Raw genomic sequence first — 25,034 nt, forward strand, 5'->3', positions numbered from 1 at the left:
GAAGATGCACTTCAGGTCTGCCCAGTTATCGATACGTGGTCAGTTTCAGCAGACTCACCAACAGCTTCTTTCAGTTAAACAGAATATCAGAGCAGCAGTTTTCACAAGGCCTTTGAGTGGTCTAGTAACTTTAATGGGTGAGGAATCCTCAGCTCTGTCTTCAGGCTTTGAGTACTCACTAACTGCTCTGTACAGGTAAAGGGAGTTCCAGCTCGGATTTGAGAGAGAATTCCTTTCTTCTGAGAGAGAGTTCAAAAAGGATTCTGCTTGGCGCTGCAGGTCCCAAACAAAACTGAAAGCAGAGAGAGAGACCAGCAGGACATTCTAGAATAATCCGGACTAATCCACATCAAGAATTTGCTCAGCACCGGGATTGCAATGGAGCTGATTGGTTGCTAGCCAAGTCTTTCAAGATGTGTCACCGCTGACGTTTGCATCTCCTGGTACTGTTTTTATAAATTAAACGTGTAGGCCGCAGCCATGCCCAGGAATTCTAACAGCTAAAAGAACAGGAATTAAAATGGAAACAAGAATCCAATGAGGATTCACAAGAGGGTTCCTTACACTGGGAACACCATCACCTGGAGGTTTTCCTCCAAGTTACACAGTATGCTGACTTGGAAATATATTGGCCATTCCTTCACTGTCACTGGGTCAAAAATCACAGATTACAGATAATACAGTGCAGAAGAGGCTCTTCGGCTTATCGAGTCTGGCTCAGCATGAAAAACATCTGATAGCCTACCTATCCCATTTTGCAGTACTTGGCCCATAGCCTTGAATGTTGTGACGTGCCAAGTGCGCATCCAGGTACTTTTTAAAGAATGTGAAGCAAACTACCTCTACCACCCTCCCAGGCAGTGCGTTCCAGCCCGTCACCACCCTCTGGGTAAAATGGTTTCCTCAAATCCCCCCTAAACCTCCTGCCCCTTACCTTTAGCTTGTGTTTTCTCATGACTGACTTTTCAACTATGGGAAACAGCGGCTCCCTATCCACCCTGTCCATGCTCCTCATAATCCTGTACATCTCGATCAGGTCATCCCCAGTCTTCTCTGCTCCAGCGAAAACAACCCAAGCCTATTCAACCTCTGTTCATAACTTAAATCCTGGATCTTCTTCCCTAACACACTGTGTGTGTACCTACGCCACATGGACTGCAGCCGTTCAAGAAGGCAGCGCACCATCACCTTCAATTAGGAATGGGTAATAAATGCTGGCCTAGCCAGTGAAGCCCACAACCCATAAATCAAACAAGGGATTCAATCAGAATATGAGAGTAAACTAGCAAGAAATATAAAACAGATAGTACGAGTTAATACAAGTGTATAAAAAGGAAGAGAGTAGCTAAAGTAAACTTGTTGCTTTAAAGGATGAGACTGGGGAATTAATAATTGGGAAACAAGAAAATAGCAGAGAATTTGAAAAAGTATTCTGTATCTGTCTTCATGATAGAAAACACAAAAAGCATCTGAAAAGCAATAGGGTAAAACCACGAGCCAAAGGGCAGAACTTAAAACAATCGCCATCACCAGAGAAAAAATATTATGAAAACTAATGGAGATAAAGCCTGACCTACCCCCTGGCGCTGATAGGCTGAGCATGGACATGGAAATTAGGAGTAGACCACTCAGACCCTCGCGATTGTTGTGCCGTTCAACAAGATTACGGCTGATCAGATTGTAACCCCACATTCCTGCCAACTCCCGATAGCCTTTCACCCCCTTATTAATCAAAAAACTATCCAGCTCTGTCTTAAAAATATTCAGAGACTCTGCTTCCACTGCCTTTTCAGGAAGAAAGTTCCAGAGAATCATGATCTTCTGAGAAAATAATTCTACTCGTCTCAGTCTTAAATGATTAATCCCTTATTTTTAAACAGTGACTCCAAGATCTAGATTCTCCCACAAGAGGAAACATCCCCTCCATATCCACCCTGTCAATACCCCTCAAGGTTTTGATCATGTCGCCTCTTACTCTTCTAAATTCTAGTGGACCTAACATAACCTCTCCAACTTTTCCTCATAAGACAACCCGTCCATTCCTGGTATTAATCTAGTAAACCTTCTCTGAACTGCTTGTAACGCATTTACATCTTTCTTGAAATAAAGATGTGGAGATGCCGGCGTTGGACTGGGGTGAGCACAGTACAACACCAGGTTAAAGTCCAACAGGTTTGTTTCAAATCACTAGCTTTTGGAGCACTGCTCCTTCCTCAGGTGAATGAAGAGGTGGGTTACAGAAACATATATATAGACAAAGTCAAAGATGCAACACGATGCTTTGAATGTGAGTCTTTGCAAGTAATTAAGTCTACAGGTCCAGACGGAGCAAGTGGAGAGAGGGGTAATCACAGGTTAAAGAGGTCTGAATTGTCTCAAGCCAGGACAGTTAGTAGGATTTTGCAAGCAGGCCAGATGGTGGGGGGTGAATGTAATGCGACATGAATCCCAGTTCCCGGTTGAGGCCGTACTCATGTGTGCGGAACTTGGCTATAAGTTTCTGCTCGGCGATTCTGTTCACAATACTCCAGACATGATCTCACCAATACCCTGTACAACAGAAGCATAAAGTCTGAAAGTCTTCTGCGTTGTTGCGCGTCCATAAGGCCGCCTTGGAGAACGCTTACCCGAAGATCAGAGGCTGAATGCCCTTGACTACTGAAGTGTTCCCCAACTGGAAGGGAACATTCCTGCCTAACGATTGTCGCGCGATGTCCGTTCATCCGTTGTCGAAGCGTCTTGTTATCAATTCCCCTCGCAATAAATGATAACATTCTATTAGCTTTCCTAATTACTTGCTGTACCTGCATATCAACCATTTGCTCGGACTCTCAGATCACTCTGTTGCTCAGAGCTCTGCAATCTCTCATCATTTAGATAATAAGCTTCTTTTTTATTCTTCCTGCCAAATGGACAATTTCACATTTTCCCACATTATGCTCCATTTGTCAGATTTTTACCCACTCATTTATCCTGTGTCCCTTTGCAACCTCCTTACGTCCCCTTCACAATTTACTTTCCCACCTATCTTTGTGTCATCAGCAAATTCAGCAAAAATACCTCAGCCCCTTCATCCAAGTCATTTAAATTGTAAAATGTTGAGGCCCCAGCACAGATTCCTATTGGACATCATAACCAGAAAAAGACCCATTTATGGCAAGTCTCTCTTACCTGTTAGCCAGCCAATCTTCTATCCATGTCACTATGTTACCCCTCCACCGCGAGGATCCTAGGGTCTTAAAATAAGTGACTGCAGAGATCGTGAATTCAAATGTTATTATCTTCCAAGATCCCATAGGCTCTGGAAGGGTCCCCATGGATTGGAAAATAGCTGATGTTAAACCGCTATTCAAAAAGGAGGGAGACAGCAAACAGGAAATAACATCTGTCATTGGGAAAATGTTGGAACTCATTATTAAGGAATTTATGGCAGCACATTTAGAAAATCAGAATACAATCAAGCAAAGTCAACAGGATTTTATGAAAGGAAAATAGTGTTTGACAAATTTATTAGAGCTCTTTGAGGATGTAAGAAACAGGGTGGATAACGGGGACCAGTAGATGTGGCGTATTTGGATTTACAAAGACATTGATAAGGTACTGCAGAAAACCAGGTCCTCTATGCCCAAAACGTCTGAATGTTGTTGTTCGTGGCCATCTGTAGTTTCTTGAAGAATAGAAAATCAGCTACCTCCATCAGTTTGAACAGGCACGAGATAAGACAGGCCAGGGAATGAGAAAATACACAAGGGTGATTTAATTTAATCTTGGAAATATTATAGAGTCATAGATGTTTACAGCATGGAAACAGGCCCTTCGGCCCAGATGGTCCATGCCGCCCAGTTTCTATCACTAAGCTCGTCCCACTTGCCCACATTTGGCCCATATCCCTCTATACCCATCCTGCCCATGTAACTGGCTAACTGTTTTTTAAAGGAAAAAAATTGTACCCGCCTCTACCACTGCCTCTGGCAGCCCGTTCCAGATGCTCACCACCCTCTGTGTGAAAAAAGTTCCCCTCGGGTCTCTTTTGTATAGAACATAGAACATAGAACATTACAGCGCAGTACGGGCCCTTCGGCCCTCGATGTTACGCCGACCTGTGAAACCATCTGAAGCCTATCTGACCTACACTATTCCATTTTCATCCATATGTCTATCCAGTGACCACTTAAATGCCCTTAAAGTTGGCGAGTCTACTACTGTTGCAGGCAGGGCGTTCCACACCCCTACTACTCTCTGAGTAAAGAAACTGCCTCTGACATCTGTCCTATATCTACCACCCCTCAATTTAAAGCTATGTCCCCTCGTGTTGGTCATCACCATCCGAGGAAAGAGACTCTCACTGTCCACCCTATCTAACCCTCTGACTATCTTATATGTCTCTATTAAGTCACCTCTCAGCCTTCTCCTCTCTAACGAAAACAACCTCAAGTCCCTGAGCCTTTCCTCGTAAGACCTTCCCTCCATACCAGGCAACATCCTAGTCAATCTCTTCTGAACCCTTTCCAAAGCTTCTACATCCTTCCTATAATGTGGTGACCAGAACTGCACGCAGTACTCCAGGAGCGGCCGCACCAGAGTTATGTACAGCTACAGCATGACCTTGTGGCTCCGAAACTCAATCCCCCTACTGATAAAGGCTAGCACACCATATGCTTTCTTAACAGCCCTATTAACCTGGGTGGCAACTTTCAGGGATTTATGTACCTGGATGCCGAGATCTCTCTGTTCATCTACACTACCAAGAATCTTGCCATTAGCCCAGTACTCTGCATTCCTGTTACTCCTTCCAAAGTGAACCACCTCACACATTTCCGCATTAAACTCCATCTGCCACCTCTCAGCCCAGCTCTGCAGCTTACCTATGTCCCTCTGTAACCTATAACATCCTTCAGCACTATCCACAACTCCACCGACCTTCGTGTCATCTGCAAATTTACTAACCCATCCTTCTACACCCTCTTCCAGGTCATTTATAAAAATGACAAACAGCAGTGGCCCCAAAACAGATCCTTGCGGTACACCACTAGTAACTGAACTCCAGGATGAACATTTGCCATCAAACCACCACCCTCTGTCTTCTTTCAGCTAGCCAATTACTGATCCAAACCGCTAAATCACCTTCAATCCCATACTTCCGTATTTTCTCTCCCCTCTCACCTTAAACCGATGTCCTTTAGTTCTAGACTCTTCTACCTTTGGGAAAAGATGTCGACTATCTACCTCATCGATGCACCTCATTATTTTATAGACCTCTATAAGATCACCCTAAGCTTCCTACGCTCCAAGGAAAAAATTCCCAGGCTATCCAGCCTCTCCTTATAACTCAGACCATCAGGTCCTGGTAGCATCCTCGTAAATCTCTTCTGCACTCTTTCTAGTTATATCCTTGCTATAATAAGGTGACCAGAACTGAACATGGTATTCCATGTGTGGTCTTACCACTGTCTTGTACAACTTCAGCAAGATGTCCCAACTCCTGTATTCAATATTCTGACCAATAAAACCTTGCATGCTGAATGCCTTCTTCACCACCCTGTCCACCTGAGACTCCACCTACAAGGAGCTATGAACCTGTACCCCTAGGTCTCTTTGTTCTGTAACTCTCCCCAACTCCCTGCCATTAACTGAATAGGTCCTGTCCTGATTTGATCTACCAAAATGCATCACCTCACATTTATCCAAATTAAACTCCACCTGCCATTCATCGGCCCAGTGGCTCAATTGGTCAAGATCCTGTGGCAATCTTATATAACCTTGTGATGTAATGATTGAACTTACAAAATTTGGATTGAAATATGCACTGTCTGGTGTATTTGATTTCTGTGTTGTAAAGAGTTGATGTGTTGGTTAATGGCAGGGGTAAGATAAGGAGGGTGGGACTGTTGCTGATTAATTATCACATAGGTAGAAAGAACTCAAAACATTGTAATCTACCATATTCTTCCTGTTCCTCTATACAGAGCATTTAATATAATAAAACAACTCAAGGTCCGACAGTGGCAATACAAAGCCACACCTGACACTGAGCCATTTAAGGAGATATTAAGTCAGAGGACCAAAAACGTGGTCCAAGAGGAGTGTCTTAAAGAAGGGAGTGAGGTCGGGATTCGGAGAGGTTTAAGGATAGAATTCCAAAGCTTAAAACACAGGCAAACAAGGATCGAAACATATTTGCTGCTACAGAACATAATTGAGACTCTGAAAGTCCCCTTGGAGAGTAACTATGGTCCATAAATAAAATCAGAGAGCGCAGTAAACTGAAAGAAAAGGACTGTACCTCCCTCACTGACCCTCCCTCAAACCCACCACCTACCTCACAGACCCTCCCTCAAACCCACCACCTCCCTCACTGAACCTCCCTCACACCACCTCCCAAACTGACCCTCCCTCACACCACCTCCCTCACTGACCCTCCCTCACACCCACCACCTCCCTCACTGACCCTCCCTCACACCACCTCCCTCACTGACCCTCCCTCACACCACCTCCCTCACTGACCCTCCCTCACACCACCTCCCTCACTGACTCTCCCTCCCGCTCACCACACCCCTCACTAACCCTCACACCACCTCCCTCACTGACCCTCCCTCACACCACCTCCCTCACTGACCCTCCCTCACACCACCTCCCTCACTGACCCTCCCTCACACCACCTCCCTCACTGACCCTCCCTCCCACTCACCACCTCTCTCACTGACCCTCACACCACCTCCCTCACTGACCCTCCCTCACACCACCTCCCTCACTGACCCTCACACCAACTCCCTCACTGACCCTCCCTCACACTCACCACCTCCCTCACTGACCCTCACACCAACTCCCTCACCACCTCCCTCACTGACCCTCACACCAACTCCCTCACTGACCCTCCCTCACACTCATCACCTCCCTCACTGACCCTCCCTCACACTCACCACCTCCCTCACTGACCCTCCCTCACACTCACCACCTCCCTCACTGACCCTCCATCACACTCACCACCTCCCTCACTGACCCTCCCTCACACCATCTCCCTCACTGACCCTCCATCACACTCATCACCTCCCTCACTGACCCTCCCTCACACTCACCACCCCCCTCACTGACCCTCCCTCCCACTCACTACCTCCCTCACTGACCCTCACACCAACTCACCACCTCCCTCACTGACCCTCCATCACACTCACCACCTCCCTCACTGACCCTCCCTCACACCATCTCCCTCACTGACCCTCCATCACACTCACCACCTCCCTCACTGAGCCTCCCTCACCACCTCCCTCACTGACCCTCCCTCACACTCACCACCTCCCTCACTGACCCTCCCTCACCACCTCCCTCACTGACCCTCCCTCACACTCACCACCTCCCTCACTGACCCTCCCTCACACCCACCACCTCCCTCACTGACCCTCCCTCACACTCACCACCTCACTGACCCTCCCTCACACCCACCACCTCCCTCACTGACCCTCCCTCACACTCACCACCTCACTGACCCTCCCTCCCACTCACCACCTCACTGACCCTCCCTCCCACTCACCACCCTCCCTCACTGACCCTCCCTCACACTCACCACCCCCCTCACTGACCCTCCCTCACCACCTCCCTCACTGACCCTCCCTCACACTCACCACCTCCCTCACTGACCCTCCCTCACACTCACCACCTCCCTCACTGACCCTCCCTCACACTCACCACCTCCCTCACTGACCCTCCCTCACACTCACCACCTCCCTCACTGACCCTCCCTCACACCACCTCCCTCACTGACCCTCCCTCACACCACCTCCCTCACTGACCCTCCCTCACACTCACCACCTCCCTCACTGACCCTCCCTCACACCACCTCCCTCACTGACCCTCCCTCACACCACCTCCCTCACTGACCCTCCCTCACACTCACCACCTTCCTCACTGACCCTCCCTCACACTCACCACCTCCCTCACTGACCCTCCCTCACACTCACCACCTCCCTCACTGACCCTCCCTCACACTCACCACCTCCCTCACTGACCCTCACTCACACTCACCAACTCCCTCACTGACCCTCCCTCACACTCACCACCTCCCTCACTGACCCTCCATCACACTCACCACCTCCCTCACTGACCCTCCCTCACACTCACCACCTCCCTCACTGACCCTCCCTCACCACCTCCCTCACTGACCCTCCCTCACACTCACCACCTCCCTCACTGACCCTCCCTCACACTCACCACCTCCCTCACTGACCCTCCCTCACACCACCTCCCTCACTGACCCTCCCTCACACCACCTCCCTCACTGACCCTCCCTCACCACCTCCCTCACTGAACCTCCCTCACACTCACCACCTCCCTCACTGACCCTCCCTCACACCACCTCCCTCACTGACCCTCCCTCCCACTCACCACCTCCCTCACTGACCCTCCCTCACACTCACCACCTCCCTCACTGACTCTCCCTCACACTCACCACCTCCCTCACTGACCCTCCCTCACACTCACCACCTCCCATCTGACCCTCCCTCTCACCACCTCCCTCACTGACCCTCCCTCACACTCACCACCTCCCTCACTGACCCTCCCTCATCACCTCCCTCACTGACCCTCCCTCCCACTCACCACCTCCCTCACTGACCCTCCCTCACACTCACCACCTCCCTCACTGACCCTCCCTCACACTCACCATCCCCCTCACTGACCCTCACTCACCACCTCCCTCACTGACCCTCCCTCACACTCACCACCTCCCTCACTGACCCACCCTCACACTCACCACCTCCCTCACTGACCCTCCCTCACCACCTCCCTCACTGACCCTCCATCACACCACCTCCCTCACTGACCCTCCCTCCCACTCACCACCTCCCTCACTGACCCTCCCTCACACTCACCCCCCTCATTGACCCTTCCTCACACTCACCACCTCCCTCACTGACCCTCCCTCACACTCACCACCTCCCTCACTGACCCTCCCTCACACCACCTCCCTCACTGACCCTCCATCACACTCACCACCCCCTCACTGACCCTCCCTCACACCCACCACCCCACTCACTGACCCTCCCTCACACTCACCCCCCTCATTGACCCTCCCTCACACTCACCATCCCCCTCACTGACCCTCCCTCACACTCACCCCCCTCATTGACCCTCCCTCACACCACCTCCCTCACTGACCCTCCCTCACACTCACCACCTCCCTCACTGACCCTCCCTCACACTCACCAACTCCCTCACTGACCCTCCCTCACACTCACCACCTCCCTCACTGACCCTCCCTCACACTCACCACCTCCCTCACTGACCCTCCCTCACTGACCCTCCCTCACACTCACCACCTCCCTCACTGACCCTCCCTCACCACCTCCCTCACTGACCCTCCCTCACTGACCCACCCTCACACTCACCATCTCCCTCACTGACCCTCCCTCACCACCTCCCTCACTGACCCTCCCTCACACCCACCACCCCACTCACTGACCCTCCCTCACACTCACCACCCCCTCACTGACCCTCCCTCACACTCACCACCCCCCTCACTGACCCTCCCTCACACTCACCATCCCCCTCACTGACCATCCCTTACACTCACCACCTCCCTCACTGACCCTCCCTCACACTCACCACCTCCCTCACTGACCCTCCCTCACACTCACCAACTCCCTCACTGACCCTCCCTCACACTCACCACCTCCCTCACTGACCCTCCCTCACCACCTCCCTCACTGACCCTCCCTCACACTCACCACCTCCCTCACTGACCCTCCCTCACCACCTCCCTCACTGGCCCTCCCTCACACTCACCAACTCCCTCACTGACCCTCCCTCACACTCACCACCTCCCTCACTGACCCTCCCTCACACCACCTCCCTCACTGACCCTCCTTCCCACTCACCACCTCACTCACTGACCCTCCCTCACACCACCTCCCTCACTGACCCTCCCTCACACTCACCACCTCCCTCACTGACCCTCCCTCACACTCACCACCTCCCTCACTGACCCTCCCTCACACTCACCACCTCCCTCACTGACCCTCCCTCACACTCACCACCTCCCTCACTGACCCTCCCTCACACCACCTCCCTCACTGACCCTCCCTCCCACTCACCACCTCCCTCACTGACCCTCTGTCACTGTTTCTTTCCCTTTGCTGACTCTCCGATGATTAGTGAGGTGCTGCTGCAGCTCCGGCTGCTGACAAGATCAGCAGTCAGTCTCTTGCAGTGGGACATGTTGCTGATTTGTGCTTCTGTCCAAATGGCCCTTTGCAAGGATTCCATTTGTTCTCTCTTTGTCAACAATTCTGATCGTGGACCAAATGATTCCAAAATTCCATCATGTGAACCCACTGGGGGTCATGACCCATGGTTTGGGAAGCTCTGTGATACAGAGTGGTGAGACAGGATAGAGGCCGATTAATAGAAGATCAAATCAACATGGAGAATCAAAAAATGCGTTTCTTGCTAAAGAAATGCCTTGTGCCTATTTTCTCTTGAGAAATTATATGAGGAGTCATATAATCGCTGCAGTGCAGAAGGAGGCCATTCGGCCCATCGACTCCAACCGGCACTCTGAAAGACCACTTGACCTCGACCCTGTCCCCTGTAACCCCACCCAACCTGCACATCTTTGGACTGTGGGAGGAAACCGGAGCACCCGGAGGAAACCCACGCAGTCACGGGGAGAAGGTGCAGACTCCGCACAGACAGTGACCCGAGGCCGGAATTGAACCCGGGTCCCTGGTGCTTGAGGCAGCAGTGTTAACCACTGTGCTAAACATGTCGTGGGCAGCATGGTAGCACAGTGGTTCGCACAGTTGCTTCACAGCGCCAGGGTCCCAGGTTCGATTCCCCACTGGGTCACTGTCTGTGCAGAGTCTGCACATTCTCCCCATGTCTGCGTTGATTTCCTCCGGGTGCTCCGGTTTCCTCCCACAGTCCAAAGATTTGTCAGGTCATAGATCATAGAATTTACAGTGCAGAAGGAGGCCATTCGGCCCATCGAATCTGCACCGGCTCCTGGAAAGAGCACCCTTCCCAAGGTTAACACCTCCACCCTATCCCCATAACCCAGTAACCCCACCCAACACTAAGGGTAAGTTTAGACACTAAGGGCAATTTAGCATGGCCAATCCACCTAACCTGCACATCTTTGGACTGTGGGAGGAAACCGGAGCACCCGGAGGAAACCCACGCACACAGGGGGAGGATGTGCAGACTCCACACAGACAGTGGATTGGCCATGCTAAATTGCCCTTAATGTCCAAAGAAGGTTAGGAGGGGTTATTGGGTTCTGGGGATGGGGTGGAGGTGTGGCCTTGAGCGGGGTGCTCTTTCCAAGAGCCGGTGCAGACACGGTGGGATGAATGGCCTCCTTCTGCACTGTAAATTCTATGATTCTATGCTGCCCAATAGCATTAGAGTTTCGAACCAACCAGACAGCTGCTGTGCAAACCAGAGACTATTCTATTCCCCAGAGTTAAACTCAATAACCACTCCAGATGGGCAGCATGGTAGCATTGTGGATAGCACAATCGCTTCACAGCTCCAGGGTCCCAGGTTCGATTCCGGCTTGGATCACTGTCTGTGCGGAGTCTGCACATCCTCCCCGTGTGTGCGTGGGTTTCCTCCGGGTGCTCCGGTTTCCTCCCACAGTTCAAAGATGTGCAAGTTAGGTGGATTGGACATGATAAATTGCCCTTAGTGTCCAAAATTGCCCTTAGTGTTGGGTGGGGTTGCTGCGTTATGGGGATAGGGTGGAGGTGTTAACCTTGGGTAGGGTGCTCTTTCCAGGAGCCGGTGCAGACTCGATGGGCCGAATGGCCTCCTTCTGCACTGTAAATTCTATGATAACTATGAAGATCGTCCTGACATATAACAGTTACTTTTCTTCCTGACTTCCGGAATATTCTCTTTCAGTACAAAAGGAGGTTTATAACCTCTGTGACATCATGACAGCCATTAAAGAGGCTGTTTAATGGTCAAATCATGATATATAAATAGAGCAAACTAAGATTTGGTTTAACAAAAAGGGAATGGTCAATCCATCTCAGGAAATCTTTAGACTCATTTAAAGCGAGATGTAAATCGGTATTGCAGACATGTGGTACTGGTGTGTTGCATCAGGTCTCTGTGTCCTGTCTGTCACCTGACATAATGAATAGAGAGCACACATTGACCACCAGGTAGATTTAGTCTAGATAGGGGTTGATGCTCACTATTGATGTTGCAGAGTTTTAATGTTCAACAGCGGGGCCTCAAATGGAAACATATATCTCCGGGCCCCTGAGCAGCACACATTCCATCATTAAATACAGGCAGTAACTGGAACCTAGAGGAACAAGAGAATGGACACCTCATTGGATTTACCTGGGAATTACTCATCAGCTTTATGCCTCCTGCAGGAATTGTCCATGAACATGTGAAGATAGGTTCTGATGGGGAGAGTGACCAGGCCTCAGGGACATCATCTGATGAAGTTCAGTCACCCGTTCGTGTCCGATTGAGAAATCACCATCACAGGCGGATATCCACCGAGGTAAGGCTGACTCACCGCTTCTAGATTGGCAAAGGGAATGTTGCAGGTACTATGGATGACTATCCATGTCAGGATCCTTGTCTTCATCCTGTTTCTCCCCTATTTTGCACCCCTTGGCAAATGTTTTCACTTGTAAATTGATGGTACCCAGCCCTATATATATATATATATATAAATCTCACGATTTCAAGGTGAGAGGGGGAAAGTTTAAGGGAGATGTGCGTGGAAAGTTTTTTATGCAGAGGGTGGTGGGTGCCTGGAACGCTTTGCCAGCGGAGGTGGTAGAGGCGGGCACGATAGCATCATTTAAGAGGCATCTAGACAGATATATTAACGGGTGGGGAACAGAGAGAAGTAGACCTTGGAAAATAGGAGACAGGTTTAGATAAAGGATCTGGATCGGCGCAGACTGGGAGGGCCGAAGGGCCTGTTCCTGTGCTGTAATTTTCTTTGTTCTTTGTTCTTTCTACCTGACCATCACTCTTCTCTCTGCAGGCATCCCCTTGACCTAAACTTTCCACCCCTGGCAACATTCTTGTCAGCCCTTCTTGTAAGCACTCTCCCCAGAGCAATTGCACCCTTCCTGTAAAGTGGCGACCAGAAATGCCTTATATTCCAGTTGTGGCCTCACCAGTGTTTTATACAATGCCAACATTATATCCTTACTTTTATATTCTATACCTCTGCCAATAAACGAGAGCATTCCCAATTATTATTATTTTTCCAATTAAGGAGCAATTTAGTGTGGCCTGCACACCTTTGGGTTGTGGGGGTGAACCCACGCAGACATGTGGAGAATGTGCAAACTCCACATGGACAGTGAGCCAGGGCCGGGATTCGAACCCGGGTCCTCAGTGCCGCAGTCCCAGTGCTATCCACTGCGCCACATGCCGCCCTTGAAGGAGAGCATTCCATATGCTTTCTTTACAACCTTATCTGTTTGAACTGCTGTCTTTATGGACCTGTGTACTTGTACACCAAGATCTCTCACTTCATCTACCCCTCTTAGTATATTCCCATTTATTGTGCACTCGCTATAACTGATTGACCTCCCTAAATGAATGGCCTTGCACTTCTCTGTGTTAAATTTCATCTGCCACTTTACCACCCAATACATTTATATCATTCTGGAGATTATAGCTGTCCTCGACACTGTCATGGCTCGAGAGGCATATGCGACTGGGGCCCAGGAGGAGGATTTGTCCCGCTGGAGGAGCACTGCCCCAATGCCAGCCTGGCTCGCGTCAGAGGAGATCTTCGTCTCCTTGGCGGGGTCGAAAAGCGCCAGTACCGGGGCCTTGGTGAGTTTCGCCCTGAGCACACGCCACTCTCGCTCATGAACGGGGAGCCACTGGAAGTCGGTGGTTTTTTTAACAAGATGGCGGAAAGCTGTGGTATGTTATGCAAGGTTGGGGATAAACTTCCCAAGGAAGTTGGCCATCCCGAGGAAGCGGAGGACCGCCTTCTTGTCCTCCTGGCGTTGATCGCTGACATCTTATCTGCATCTGGCTTCACACCGAACTGCGAAATGTGGTTGCCAAGGAACTTGATTTCTGATTGACCGAACGAGCATTTGGGTCTATTGAGTCGGAGGTCATGCTCGTGGATTCTGTGGAACACTCGTTTGGGCGATCGATGTGCTCCTGAGGAGTTGTGTACCAGATAATGATATAATCGACGTACACTTGCACCTCCTCGAAGCCCTCCATCATTTGTTCCATTATGCGGTGGAATACCTTCGAGGCGGAGATGATGCCAAAGGGCATCCGGTTGTAACAGTAACGACCAAACAGGGTGTTAAATGTGCACAGCTTTCGACTGGACACGTCCAGCTGTATTTGTCAAAAGCCCTTGGAGGCATCCAGCTTCGTGAAAAACTTGGTGTGAGCCATTTCACTGGTTAGCTCTTCGTGCTTAGGGATAGGATAGTGTTCCCTCATGATGTTCCGGTTCAAATAGAACATAGAACAGTACAGCACAGAACAGGCCCTTCGGCCCTCAATGTTGTGCCGAGCCATGATCACCCTACTCAAACCCACGTATCCACCCTATACGCGTAACCCAACAACCCCCCCCTTAACCTTACTTTTTTTAGGACACTACGGGCAATTTAGCATGGCCAATCCACCTAACCCGCACATCTTTGGACTGTGGGAGGAAACCGGAGCACCCGGAGGAAACCCACGCACACAGGGGGAGGACGTGCAGACTCCACACAGACAGTGACCCAGCCGGGAATCGAACCTGGGACCCTGGAGCTGTGAAGCATTTATGCTAACCACCATGCTACCCTGCTGCCCCATCTTTGGGGTCGATACAAATGCGAAGTTCCCCTGACGGTTTTTTGACACAAACCATGGAGCTGACCCAGTCCGTGGGTTCCGTGACCTTAGAAATGACGCTCTGGTCCTGGAGGTTTTGCAGCTGCTGCTTGAGGTGGTCCTTAAGGGGCGCCGGCACCCGATGCGGTGCGTGAACCACAGGGGTGGCATTTGGTTTCAGAAGTATCTTGTATCTGTAGGGGAGTGTGCCCATACCTTCGAAGACGCTTGGAAGTTGACATCTGGCGAGGCCGTTGCCTTTGCGGACGACATGGTGTGAACCCACTGCACAAGATTCAGGAGTTCCTACAATTTTAAAACGCAGGGTTGCTTTTGAAGAACGATGGGATACCGCAAGCTGGCAGGAGCCACTGGCAGCAATGGCATTGTGTCAACTGTGGGTCGACACTATGCTGAGTTGACTGGAGACCTGAGGCTAACCTGACCAGACTATCTGACTACCACATGGTGTATGTTCCAGTTGCTGCTCACGGGCTCTGACTGTCTCAGAGGCTGGATCCCGAGAGAGCGGGAAAACTGGTGCCCTCTGGCTTTATAGTGGCCGTGTCCTGTCTGGTGATTGGCTGCTGTGTTCTGTATGCTTACTGGTCATCCTGTGTGTCAATCACTGCCTGTCTGCACACCATCATATACCTGTGTATATATTATGACAGTGGTGGCACAATTGCAGCGTGGTGTGGCGCACTCCCAGACAGAGATGGTCCGCGGCCACAAGCGTGCAGACCCTGTTCGAGACCAGAGCCGGCCTCGAGGACTGACAGCACCAGGTGGTGGGGGAGCCTCAGTGGTTGGCTCCGCTCACACCCCCATCCCATGGAGTAGCCCAGGAGCCATCGGGCATTCCAAGTGAGGAGGAGGTGATGGGGCCCATGCCAATGTCTCCAGCAGGGGAGGTGCCGGAATGCCACAGCACCTCAAACTCCACCCCCCTCCTGTCCCTGGTGCATCTGGTGGGCAGCGGGCAGAACAGGGTGGCCCCAACCCACCCAGGAAACCCGAGCAGCAGCCGTGCCCATCCACGCCCGGTCGCCCCTGAAGACACCCGCCAACGGGGACCCAGGTCGCAGGCCGGGAGTCACAGCAGGCCGCCTCCATTCCTGCTGTACCGTCTGGTAAACCACCTAGGTATTGGGCTAGGGCCCGTAAGGCCAGAAAGTTAGACATCAGTTAAGTTGGAATGGATGCAGGGCACAGTTTAGTTATATGGGCTACAGCACAATACTGTATATATACGTTCACATTAAACACCTCTCACAACCTGCCTCAGTGCTCTGTCTGATGGGTGTGAAGGGTGGGCTAGTCTGGGCTGGCAGGGGTGGGAATGGGTGGACCCTGTGGGCAGCCTGGGCTCCACACAACCCCACACTCCCCACATCACCCAGGTAGACGGTGGAAAGTGCTACCGTGGGCAGGGGTCAGACATTGCCAAACGATATTCAGCACCAGAGCTCATCGCAGTTACTGCCAACCCAGGGCCCTCACCCCGTAGAGCGGAGGGTAGGAGTGACCCGGGGGGGTGGGGGAGGAGGGGGGGGCTGGAGTGAGAGGGGATGTGGGTCCGGGATGTGGTGCCCATGCCCCAGGACTATCCCCCCCCCCCACCCTAGTCGGTGAACCTGGAGGCGATCAGAGTATCCCATGCACGTTGGCCCTGGCATACATTACATGCGGCCTCCCTTGCCTGCCTGGGCTCCATGTCCTGCCTACCCTCACCCTCCTCTGTATCCTCCTCATCGGGCGAGGCCTGGTGTTCCTCCTCCTCCTCCAGCACATCGCCCCTCTGCTTCGCGACGTTGTGAAGGATGCAGCAGGCTGCCAACATGTGGTCGACCCTGTCAGTATAATACTGGAGGGCCCCACCAGAACGGTCCAGGCACCTGCATGGGTGTCGTTGTAGCGGATCTCCGCATCGGTCTGTGGCCTCCGGATAGGTGTCATCAGCCACGACCGCAGCGGATAACCCTTGTCACCCAGGAACCAACCCCTCAGCCGGAGGGGGTGCGTCTCGAACATGTCAGGGACCGTTGAGTGTACCAGGCTGAAGGCATCGAGTACACTCCCTGGGTATTGGGTGCAGACATGCATAATGCGCAGCTTATGGTCACATATCAGCTGCACATTCATTGAGTGGATCCCCTTTTTATGCAGAGCGGCCTGTCATCTCCAAGTGCTCATAGTGCAACATGCATCCTGTCGATCACCCCCTGGACCCGGGGCATGTCGGTGATAGCGACGAACCCCACTGCCTGGATATCCTGGTGGGCTCGGTCTACATTGAAATGGACGTATTGAGTCGACTGGGCGTCCGTGATGGCACGGATGCACATGTGAACCGAGGTCTATGAGATCCCAGACAGGTTCCTATTGGTGCTTGGAAGGACCCCGTCGCGTATAAGCTCAGGGCAACTGTCACCTTGACGGCCACCGGGAGCGGGTACCCTCCCTCATATCCCGCAATGCCAGGTGTGCCATCATCTGGCAGATATGTTGCACTGTCCCTCTGCTCAGCTGGAGTTTTCGACGGTATGCCCAGCCCGGCAGGTCCTCGAATGACAGGTGGTGCCGGTACACACAAGGCCTCATGTGGTGCCTTCTTGGCACCCCCTCCTCCTCAGCCTGTTGGGCAGCTCACTCTCCATCCTGGGCAGCTGGCCCTCTGCTGCCCGCTCCGCTGCTGCAGCTTCCTCCTCCAGCAGCGGCCGCTGTACAGCCGCAGGACATCCCCCAGGGCTGCGGCGACTCAGAGGAATAGGATTTCAGGTAGTGCCTTGAGATGGAAAAAGTTGGTTCACAGACAGAAATCAAAGAGTTGGAATAAATAGGTCTTTTTCTGATTGGCAGGCAGTGACTTGTGGGGTACTACAGGGACTCGTGCTAGGACCCCAACTAATGATTTGGAAGAGGGAACTAAATGTATTAACTCCAAATTTGCAGATGATATAAAGTTGGGTGGGAGGGTGAGCTGTGAGGAGGATGCAGAGATGCTTCAGGGGGATTTGGACAGGCTGAGTGAGTGGGCACATGCATAGCAAATGCAGTACAATATGGATAAATGTGAGGTTATCTACTGTGATAGGAAAAAATATGAAGGCAGATTATTATTTGAATGGGTGTAAATTGAGAGAGGTGGATTCTCAGTGAGACCTTGATGCCCTTGTGCATCAGTCACTGAAAGTAAGCGCGCAGGTACAGCAGATAGTAAAGAAGGCAAATGGTATGTTGGTTTTCATAGCGAGAGGATCTGAGTATAGGAATAGAGATGTTTTACTGAATTGTATAGGGCGTTAGTGAGGCCACACCTGGAGTATTGTGTGCAGTATTGGTGTCCTTATCGGAGGGCGGATGTTCTTGCTATGGAGGGAATTCAGCAAAGGTTTACCAGGCTGATTCCTGGGTGGCAGGACTGTCATATGAGGAGAGACTAAGTCGGTTAGGATTATATTCAGTGGAGTTTAGAAGAATGAGGGGGGATCTTTTAGAAACATACAAAGTTCTAACAGGATTAGATGGGAAAGAATATTCCCTATGGTGGGGGAGTCGATCTAGGGGTCATTAGTTTGAGGATAAAGGTAAACATTTTAGGACTGAGGTGAGGAGAAATTTCTTCACCCAGAGAGTGGTGAATCTGTGGAATTCACTACCACAGAAGATAGTTGAGGCCAAAACGTTGTGTAACTTCATGACAAAGTTTTTTTAAATATAAATTTAGATTACCCAATTATTTTTTCCAATTAAGGGGCAATTTAGCGTGGCCAATCCACCTACTCTGCACATTTTTTTTGGGTTGTGGGGGCGAAACCCACGCAGACACGGGGAGAATGAACAAACTCCACACAGACAGTGACCCAGAGCTGGGATCGAACCTGGGACCTCAGCGCCGTGAGGCGGTTGTGCTAATCACTAGGCCACCGTGCTGCCCTTTCATGACGAAGTTAGATATAGCTCTTGGTGCTAAAGGTATCAGGGGATATGGGGGGAAAGTGTGATCAGGGTATTGAACTTGATAATGATCCATTATCATAATGCATGGCGGAGCAGGCTCGAAGGACCAAATTACTTCCTCCTGCTCCTATTTTCTATGTTTCTCAACCTTGCCCCTCGCCTGAGCTGAGGTGACCCTCAGCTTAAATCACCACAAGTCAGATCTGTCTGAAAGCAGAAAGCAACCCTATGGCCTTCTGGGAAAGTGGCGACATTTGCATAATGTTTCAGTCAGGAGGTGATGGGGCCTGTGCCGGTGACTTACGCAGTCCAATGTCTGTGAGCTGAATGAGGGGAGGAGTTGAGCGAGCAGTTTGTTCATTGCTCACTATTCTGCCTGGGCAATGAGTTGAATGGCAGTGAGTCTGACCAGTCAGTTCAGGCAGATGAATGAGTTAGCCAATAGAATGATTCAGCCCAGGACACCCTCAGAGGATTTCCAATTGTTCAATAAAAGGCTTGATTTTATATGACTGTATGTGGTACGGTGAGAAGATGTATAGTGTAATCTATAATATATATATATATATAGAGAGAGAGATAAATTTTCATTCGGTATCACTGATTGAAAGTTATGTTATCATATTTTTCTTGAAGAAATGGATAATTTATTGTAGGAAGTAAAATGGTCGCCTCCATTAATATTATTTTGGAACTGATCCCAAGTCTGTTGATTCGAGATATTTTACCCATATTTATTCAGTAGTTATTCAACAACAGAGGGCAGCATGGTGGCACAGTGGTTAGCACTGCTGCCTCACAGTGTCAGGGAACCAGGTTCAATTCCGGCCTCGGGTGATTGACTGTATGGAGTTTCTACGTTCTCCCCGTGTCTGCGTGGGTTTCCTCCGGGTGCTCGGTTTCCTCCCTCAGTCCAAAGATGTGCCGGTTAGGAGGATTGGCCATGCTAAATTGCCCCTAAGCATCCAAAACTCTGCAGTTTGGGTCGGGTTAAGGGATCACGGGGCTAGGGTGGGTGAGTGGGCCCAGGTAGGGTGCTCTTTCAGAGGGTCAGTGCAGGTTTGATGGGCCGAATGGCATCAAAGAACAAAGAAAAATTACAGCACAGGAACAGGCTGTACAAGCTTGCACCAATCCAGAGCCTCTATCTAAAACTGTCGCCTATTTTCTAAGGATCTGTATCCCTCTGCTCCCTGCCCATTCATGTATCTGTCTTGATACATCTTAAATGACGCTATCGTGCCCGCCTCTACCACCTCCACCGGCAATGAGTTTCAGGCACCCACCACCCTCTGCGTAAAGAACTTTCCACGTATATCTCCCTGAAACTTTTCCCCTCTTGTCATAATATCCACTCATGTATATCATTAGATACAGATAGGCAGTGATTGACACACAGGATAACCAATGAGCACACACGACACAGAACAACCAATCACCAGACAGGATACCACCACTATAAAGCCCACAGGGCATTAAGGCTCCCTCTCTCACAGGACACGGCTAGGGAGATAGTCACAGTGCACAGGCCAGTGAACATCATCACTATTTACTGTATAGTTCGCTCTTGAATTGGATCTTCCAAAATGCATCACCTCGCATTTGCCTGGATTGAACTCTATCTGCCATTTCTCCACCCAACTCTGCAATCTATCTATATTCTGCTGTATTCTCTAACAGTCCCCTTCACTGTCTGCTACTCCACCAATCTTAGCATCATCTGCAAACTTGCTAATCAGACGACCTATACCTTCGTCCAGATCATTTATGTATATCACAAACAACAGTGGTCCGAGCACGGATCCCTGTGGAACTCCACTGGTCACAGTTCTCCATTTTGAGAAACTCCCTTCCACTTCTACTCTCTCTCCTGTTGCTCAGCCAGTTCTTTATCCATCGAGCTAGTACACCCTGAAGGCCATGAGACTTCACTTTCTCCATCAGCCCACCATGAGGAACCTTATCAAATGCTTTACTGAAGTCCATGTATATGACATTGACAGCCCTTCCCTCATCAATCAACTTTGTCACTTCCTGAAATAATTCTATTAAGTTGGTAAGACATGACCTTCCCTGCACAAAACCATGTCGCCTATCACTGATAAGCCCATTTTCTTCCAAATGGGAATAGATCCTATCCCTCGGTATCTTCTCCAGCAGCTTCCCTACCACTGATGTCAGGCTCACTGGTCTATAATTACCTGGATTATCCCTGCTATCCTTCTTAAACAAGGGGAAAACATTAGCAATTCACCAGTCCTCCGGTATCTCACCCGTGCTCAAGGATGCTGCAAAGATATCTGTTAAGGCCCAGCTATTTCCTCTCTCACTTCCCTCAGTAACCTGGGATAGATCCCATCTAGACCTGGGGACATGTCCACCTTAATGCCTTTTAGAATACCCAACACATCCTTCCTCCTTATGCTGACTTAACCTAGAGTAATCAAACATCTATCCCTAACCTCAACATCCATCATGTCCCTCTCCTCAGTGAATAGCGATGCAAAGTACTTGTTAAGAATCTCACCCATTTTCTCTGACTCCAAGCATAACTTTCCTCCTTTGTTCTTGAGTGGGCCAACCCTTTCTCTAGTTACCCTCTTGCTCCTTACAAATGAATAAAAGGCTTTGGGATTTTCCTTAACCCTGTTTGCTAAAGATATTTCATGACCCCTTTTAGCCCTCTTGATTTCTTGTTTCAGATTGGTCCTACATTCCCTATATTCTTCCAAAGCTTTGTCTGCCTTCAGTCGCCTAGACCTTATGTATGCTTCATTTTTCCTCTTAGCTAGTCTCACAATTTCACCTGTCATCCATGGTTCCCTAATCTTGCCATTTCTATCCCTCATTTTCACAGGGACATGTCTGTCCTGCACTCTAATCAACCTCTCTTCAAAAGACTCTCACATATCAAATGTAGATTTACCTTCAAACAGCTGCTTCCAATCCACATTCCCCAGCTCCTGCCGAATTTTGGCCTTCCCCCAATTTAACACTCTTCCTTTAGGACCACTCTCGTCTTTGTCCATGAGTATTCTAAAACTTACAGAATTGTGATCACTATTCCCAAAGTAATCCCCTACTGAAACATCAACCGCCTGGCCGGGATCATTCCCCAACACCAGGTCCAGTATGGCCCCTTCCCGAGTTGGACTATTTACATACTGCTCTAGAAAACCCTCCTGGATGCTCCTTACAAATTCTGCTCCATCTGGACCTCTGACACTAAGTGTATCCCAGTCAATGTTTGGAAAATTAAAATCTCCTATCACCACCACCCTGTTGCTCCTACATCTTTCCATAATTTGTTTACATATTTGTACCTCTATCTCACACTCGCTGTTGAGAGGTCTGTAGTACAGCCCCAACATTGTTACCGCACCCGTCCTATTTCTGAGCTCTGCCCCTATCGCCTGACTGCTTGTGTCCTCTATAGTGTCCTCCTTCAGCACAGCTGTGATATCCTCTCTGACCAGTAATGCAACTCCTCCACCCCTTTTACCTCCCTCTCTATCCCGCCTGAAGCATCAATATCCTGGGATATTTAGTTGCCAATCGTGCCTTCCCTCAACCAAGTCTCAGTAATAGCAATAACATCACACTCCCAAGTACTAATCCAAGCCCTAAGTTCATCTGCCTTACCTACTACACTTCTTGCATTAAAACAAATGCACCTCAGACCTCCAGTCCGTTTGCGTTCATCATCTGCTCCCTGCCTACTCTTCCCCTTAGTCACGCTGACTTCATGATCTAGTTCCTTTCAGGCTTTAGTTACTAACTCCTTACTGTCCACTAACCTCATTTGGTTCCCATCCCCCTGCCACATTAGTTTAAACCCTCCCCAACAGCGTTGGTAAAGCACCCCCAAGGACATTGGTTCCAGTCCGGCCATGTGTAGACCGTCCAATGTGTAGTAATCCCACCTCCCCCAGAACTGGTCCCAATGTCCCAAAAATCTGAACCCCTCCCTCCTGCACCATCTCTCAAGCCACGCATTCATCCTGCCTATTCTTTCATTTCTACTCTGACTACCACGTGGCACTGGTAGAAATCCTGAGATTACTACCTCTGAGGTCTGACTTTTTAACTTGGCTCCTGACTCCCTAAATTCTGCTTGTAGGACCTCATCCCGCTTTTTTACCTATATCATTCGTGCCTATATACATCACGACAATTGGCTGTTCACCCTCCCCCTTCAGAATGTTCTGCAGCCAATCTGAGACATCCCTGACCCGTGCACCTGGGAGGCAACATACCATTCGGGAGTCTCGTTTTCGACCACGCATAATCTACTCCCCTTACAATTGAATCCCCTATGACTATAGCCCTGCCAGTCTTTTTCCTGCCTTTCTGTGCAGCAGAGCCAGCCACGGTGCCATAAACCTGACTATTGCTGCCTTCCCCTGGTGAGCCATCTCCCCCAACAGTATCCAAAACGGTATACCTGTTTTGGAGGGAGATGACCGCAGGGGACACCTGCACTGCCTTCCGGCTCTTTCTCTGCCTTTTGGTCACCCATTCCGTTTCTCCCTCAGCAATCCTAATCTGTGGTGTGACCAACTCGCTAAATGTGCTATCCACGATCTCCTCAGCATCGCGGATGCTCCAGAGTGAGTTAATCCGCAGCTCCAGAGCCGTCATGCGGTCTAACAAGAGCTGCAGCTGGACAAACTTCCCACACGTGAAGGATTCAGGGACATCAGCCAAGTCCCTGAGCTCCCACATTGAGCAAGAGGAACATAACACGGGTCTGAGATCTCCTGCCATTTTTAATCTTAAATTTAACTTAGTCCAACTATAATATTGAATAATAGATAAATGAAAAAGGAAAAAAAAAAAGAAAAGTTGTGACCAATCGCACGATAAAAAGAAATAGAAAAATCTTACCTTATCCACACACCACAGTCTTTTTTTTTTGTTAGAGGAGGAGGGCTGGTGGGAGACACTACACGTGTAGTGTCTCGGGTTCAGCCGCTGCCCAAATATATCAGTTCACTCACCTTCCCAGAGCGCAATCCGACCGCTCCCACTCAGCTCCTCACTCCCACCGATCTGGTAAGTTTTTAAAAAGGGAAACTTACCTTCTCGACAGCCCCCTGGTTACTGATCTCGCTGCTACCGCTGAAGGCCGCTGAAGGCCGCTTCTCCTGTCTACTTCTCCTGCACTGTAGAGATTCTATGGAACTAATTAGACTGACTTGACTCTGACAGCTGATTTCCATGGCGGGGGAGTGGGGGCGATGGGTTGGAGAACGCTGAGAGTTTGTGCTTAAAGCAGGTTACTAGTAACTGTGTGTCTGGCTCGTCACTCTCATTTTATTTCAATGAGAACTCTAAACTACCTTTTCTCTATGTTGTCAGGATATTAACAAGCGGCTGTCTCTTCCTGCTGATATCCGCCTGCCAGAGGGTTACCTTGAGAAATTTGCAATGAACAGCCCGCCGTTTGACAAGCCTATGAGTCGTCGGCTGCGTAGAGCATCCCTGGTGAGTGTGGAGGAGATAAATGGGATCTAATGGCATCCACCCTGAATTCAGAAACAACACAGCGGGGTGCATCAAGCTGGTCATTTCTGCTCTTTGCCATAATATACACCAGTATATCATGGTGCAGACACACATTGATGGACACACACAGGGACCAATCAACATGTACAAACACCGCAGCCAATCACCAGTTATAACACACATACTATAAAGACAGAGGGCATCACTTTTCCCGCTCATTCTGGATGCTGCCTCTCAGAAGCACAAGAGCTCATCAAGTATAGTACAAACTCACACCACGTGCTGAGAGATTCAATTGGTTCGGACAGGCACAGGTCTCTAGTTAAACTAGCATCGTGTAAACCCACAGTTATAGTATGTCTATTATTTTATAACAGTTAATAAAATAATGTTGAACCTTCTTCAGTGTTGGTGGCATATATCTGCTTCACAAGTCCACAGTGTCCAACACTTTATGGTACCAGTCGTTGAGGGATGTTAGTACTTCTGAGGCCTACCTACCAGTGATCAGCCTTCCACCAGTCTGACACCATCCTGCAGTATGGGCACCGTTCGCCTGCCGCCGCCCCTCCGCATTGCTGGGAACCTGGGCTCCAATTGGAAGATTTTTAAACAGCGTTTCCAACTATACCTCGAGGTCATAGACCTGGAAGCTGCCTCGGATGCACGGAAGATTGCTCTCTTCCTCTCCACAGCCGGGGACCATGCCCTCCACATCTTTAACTCGC

General features: G+C 50.0%; 1 protein-coding gene across 2 annotated transcripts in view; it reads left to right on the forward strand.

The window, feature by feature from the left end:
- LOC119973205 (cyclin-dependent kinase 16-like) overlaps window positions 1-25,034 on the forward strand; it is a 202,691-nt gene that overhangs the window by 19,519 nt on the left and 158,138 nt on the right. For both annotated transcript variants that reach the window (XM_038810858.1, XM_038810859.1), the window contains exons 2-3: window positions 12,381-12,514; window positions 24,160-24,285. In XM_038810858.1, the coding sequence (XP_038666786.1) occupies window positions 12,381-12,514; window positions 24,160-24,285 (260 nt within the window). The remainder of the gene's footprint in view (window positions 1-12,380; window positions 12,515-24,159; window positions 24,286-25,034) is intronic.

Source organism: Scyliorhinus canicula, chromosome 11 (genome assembly GCF_902713615.1).
Source record: "Scyliorhinus canicula chromosome 11, sScyCan1.1, whole genome shotgun sequence".
Taxonomy (NCBI): domain Eukaryota; kingdom Metazoa; phylum Chordata; class Chondrichthyes; order Carcharhiniformes; family Scyliorhinidae; genus Scyliorhinus; species Scyliorhinus canicula.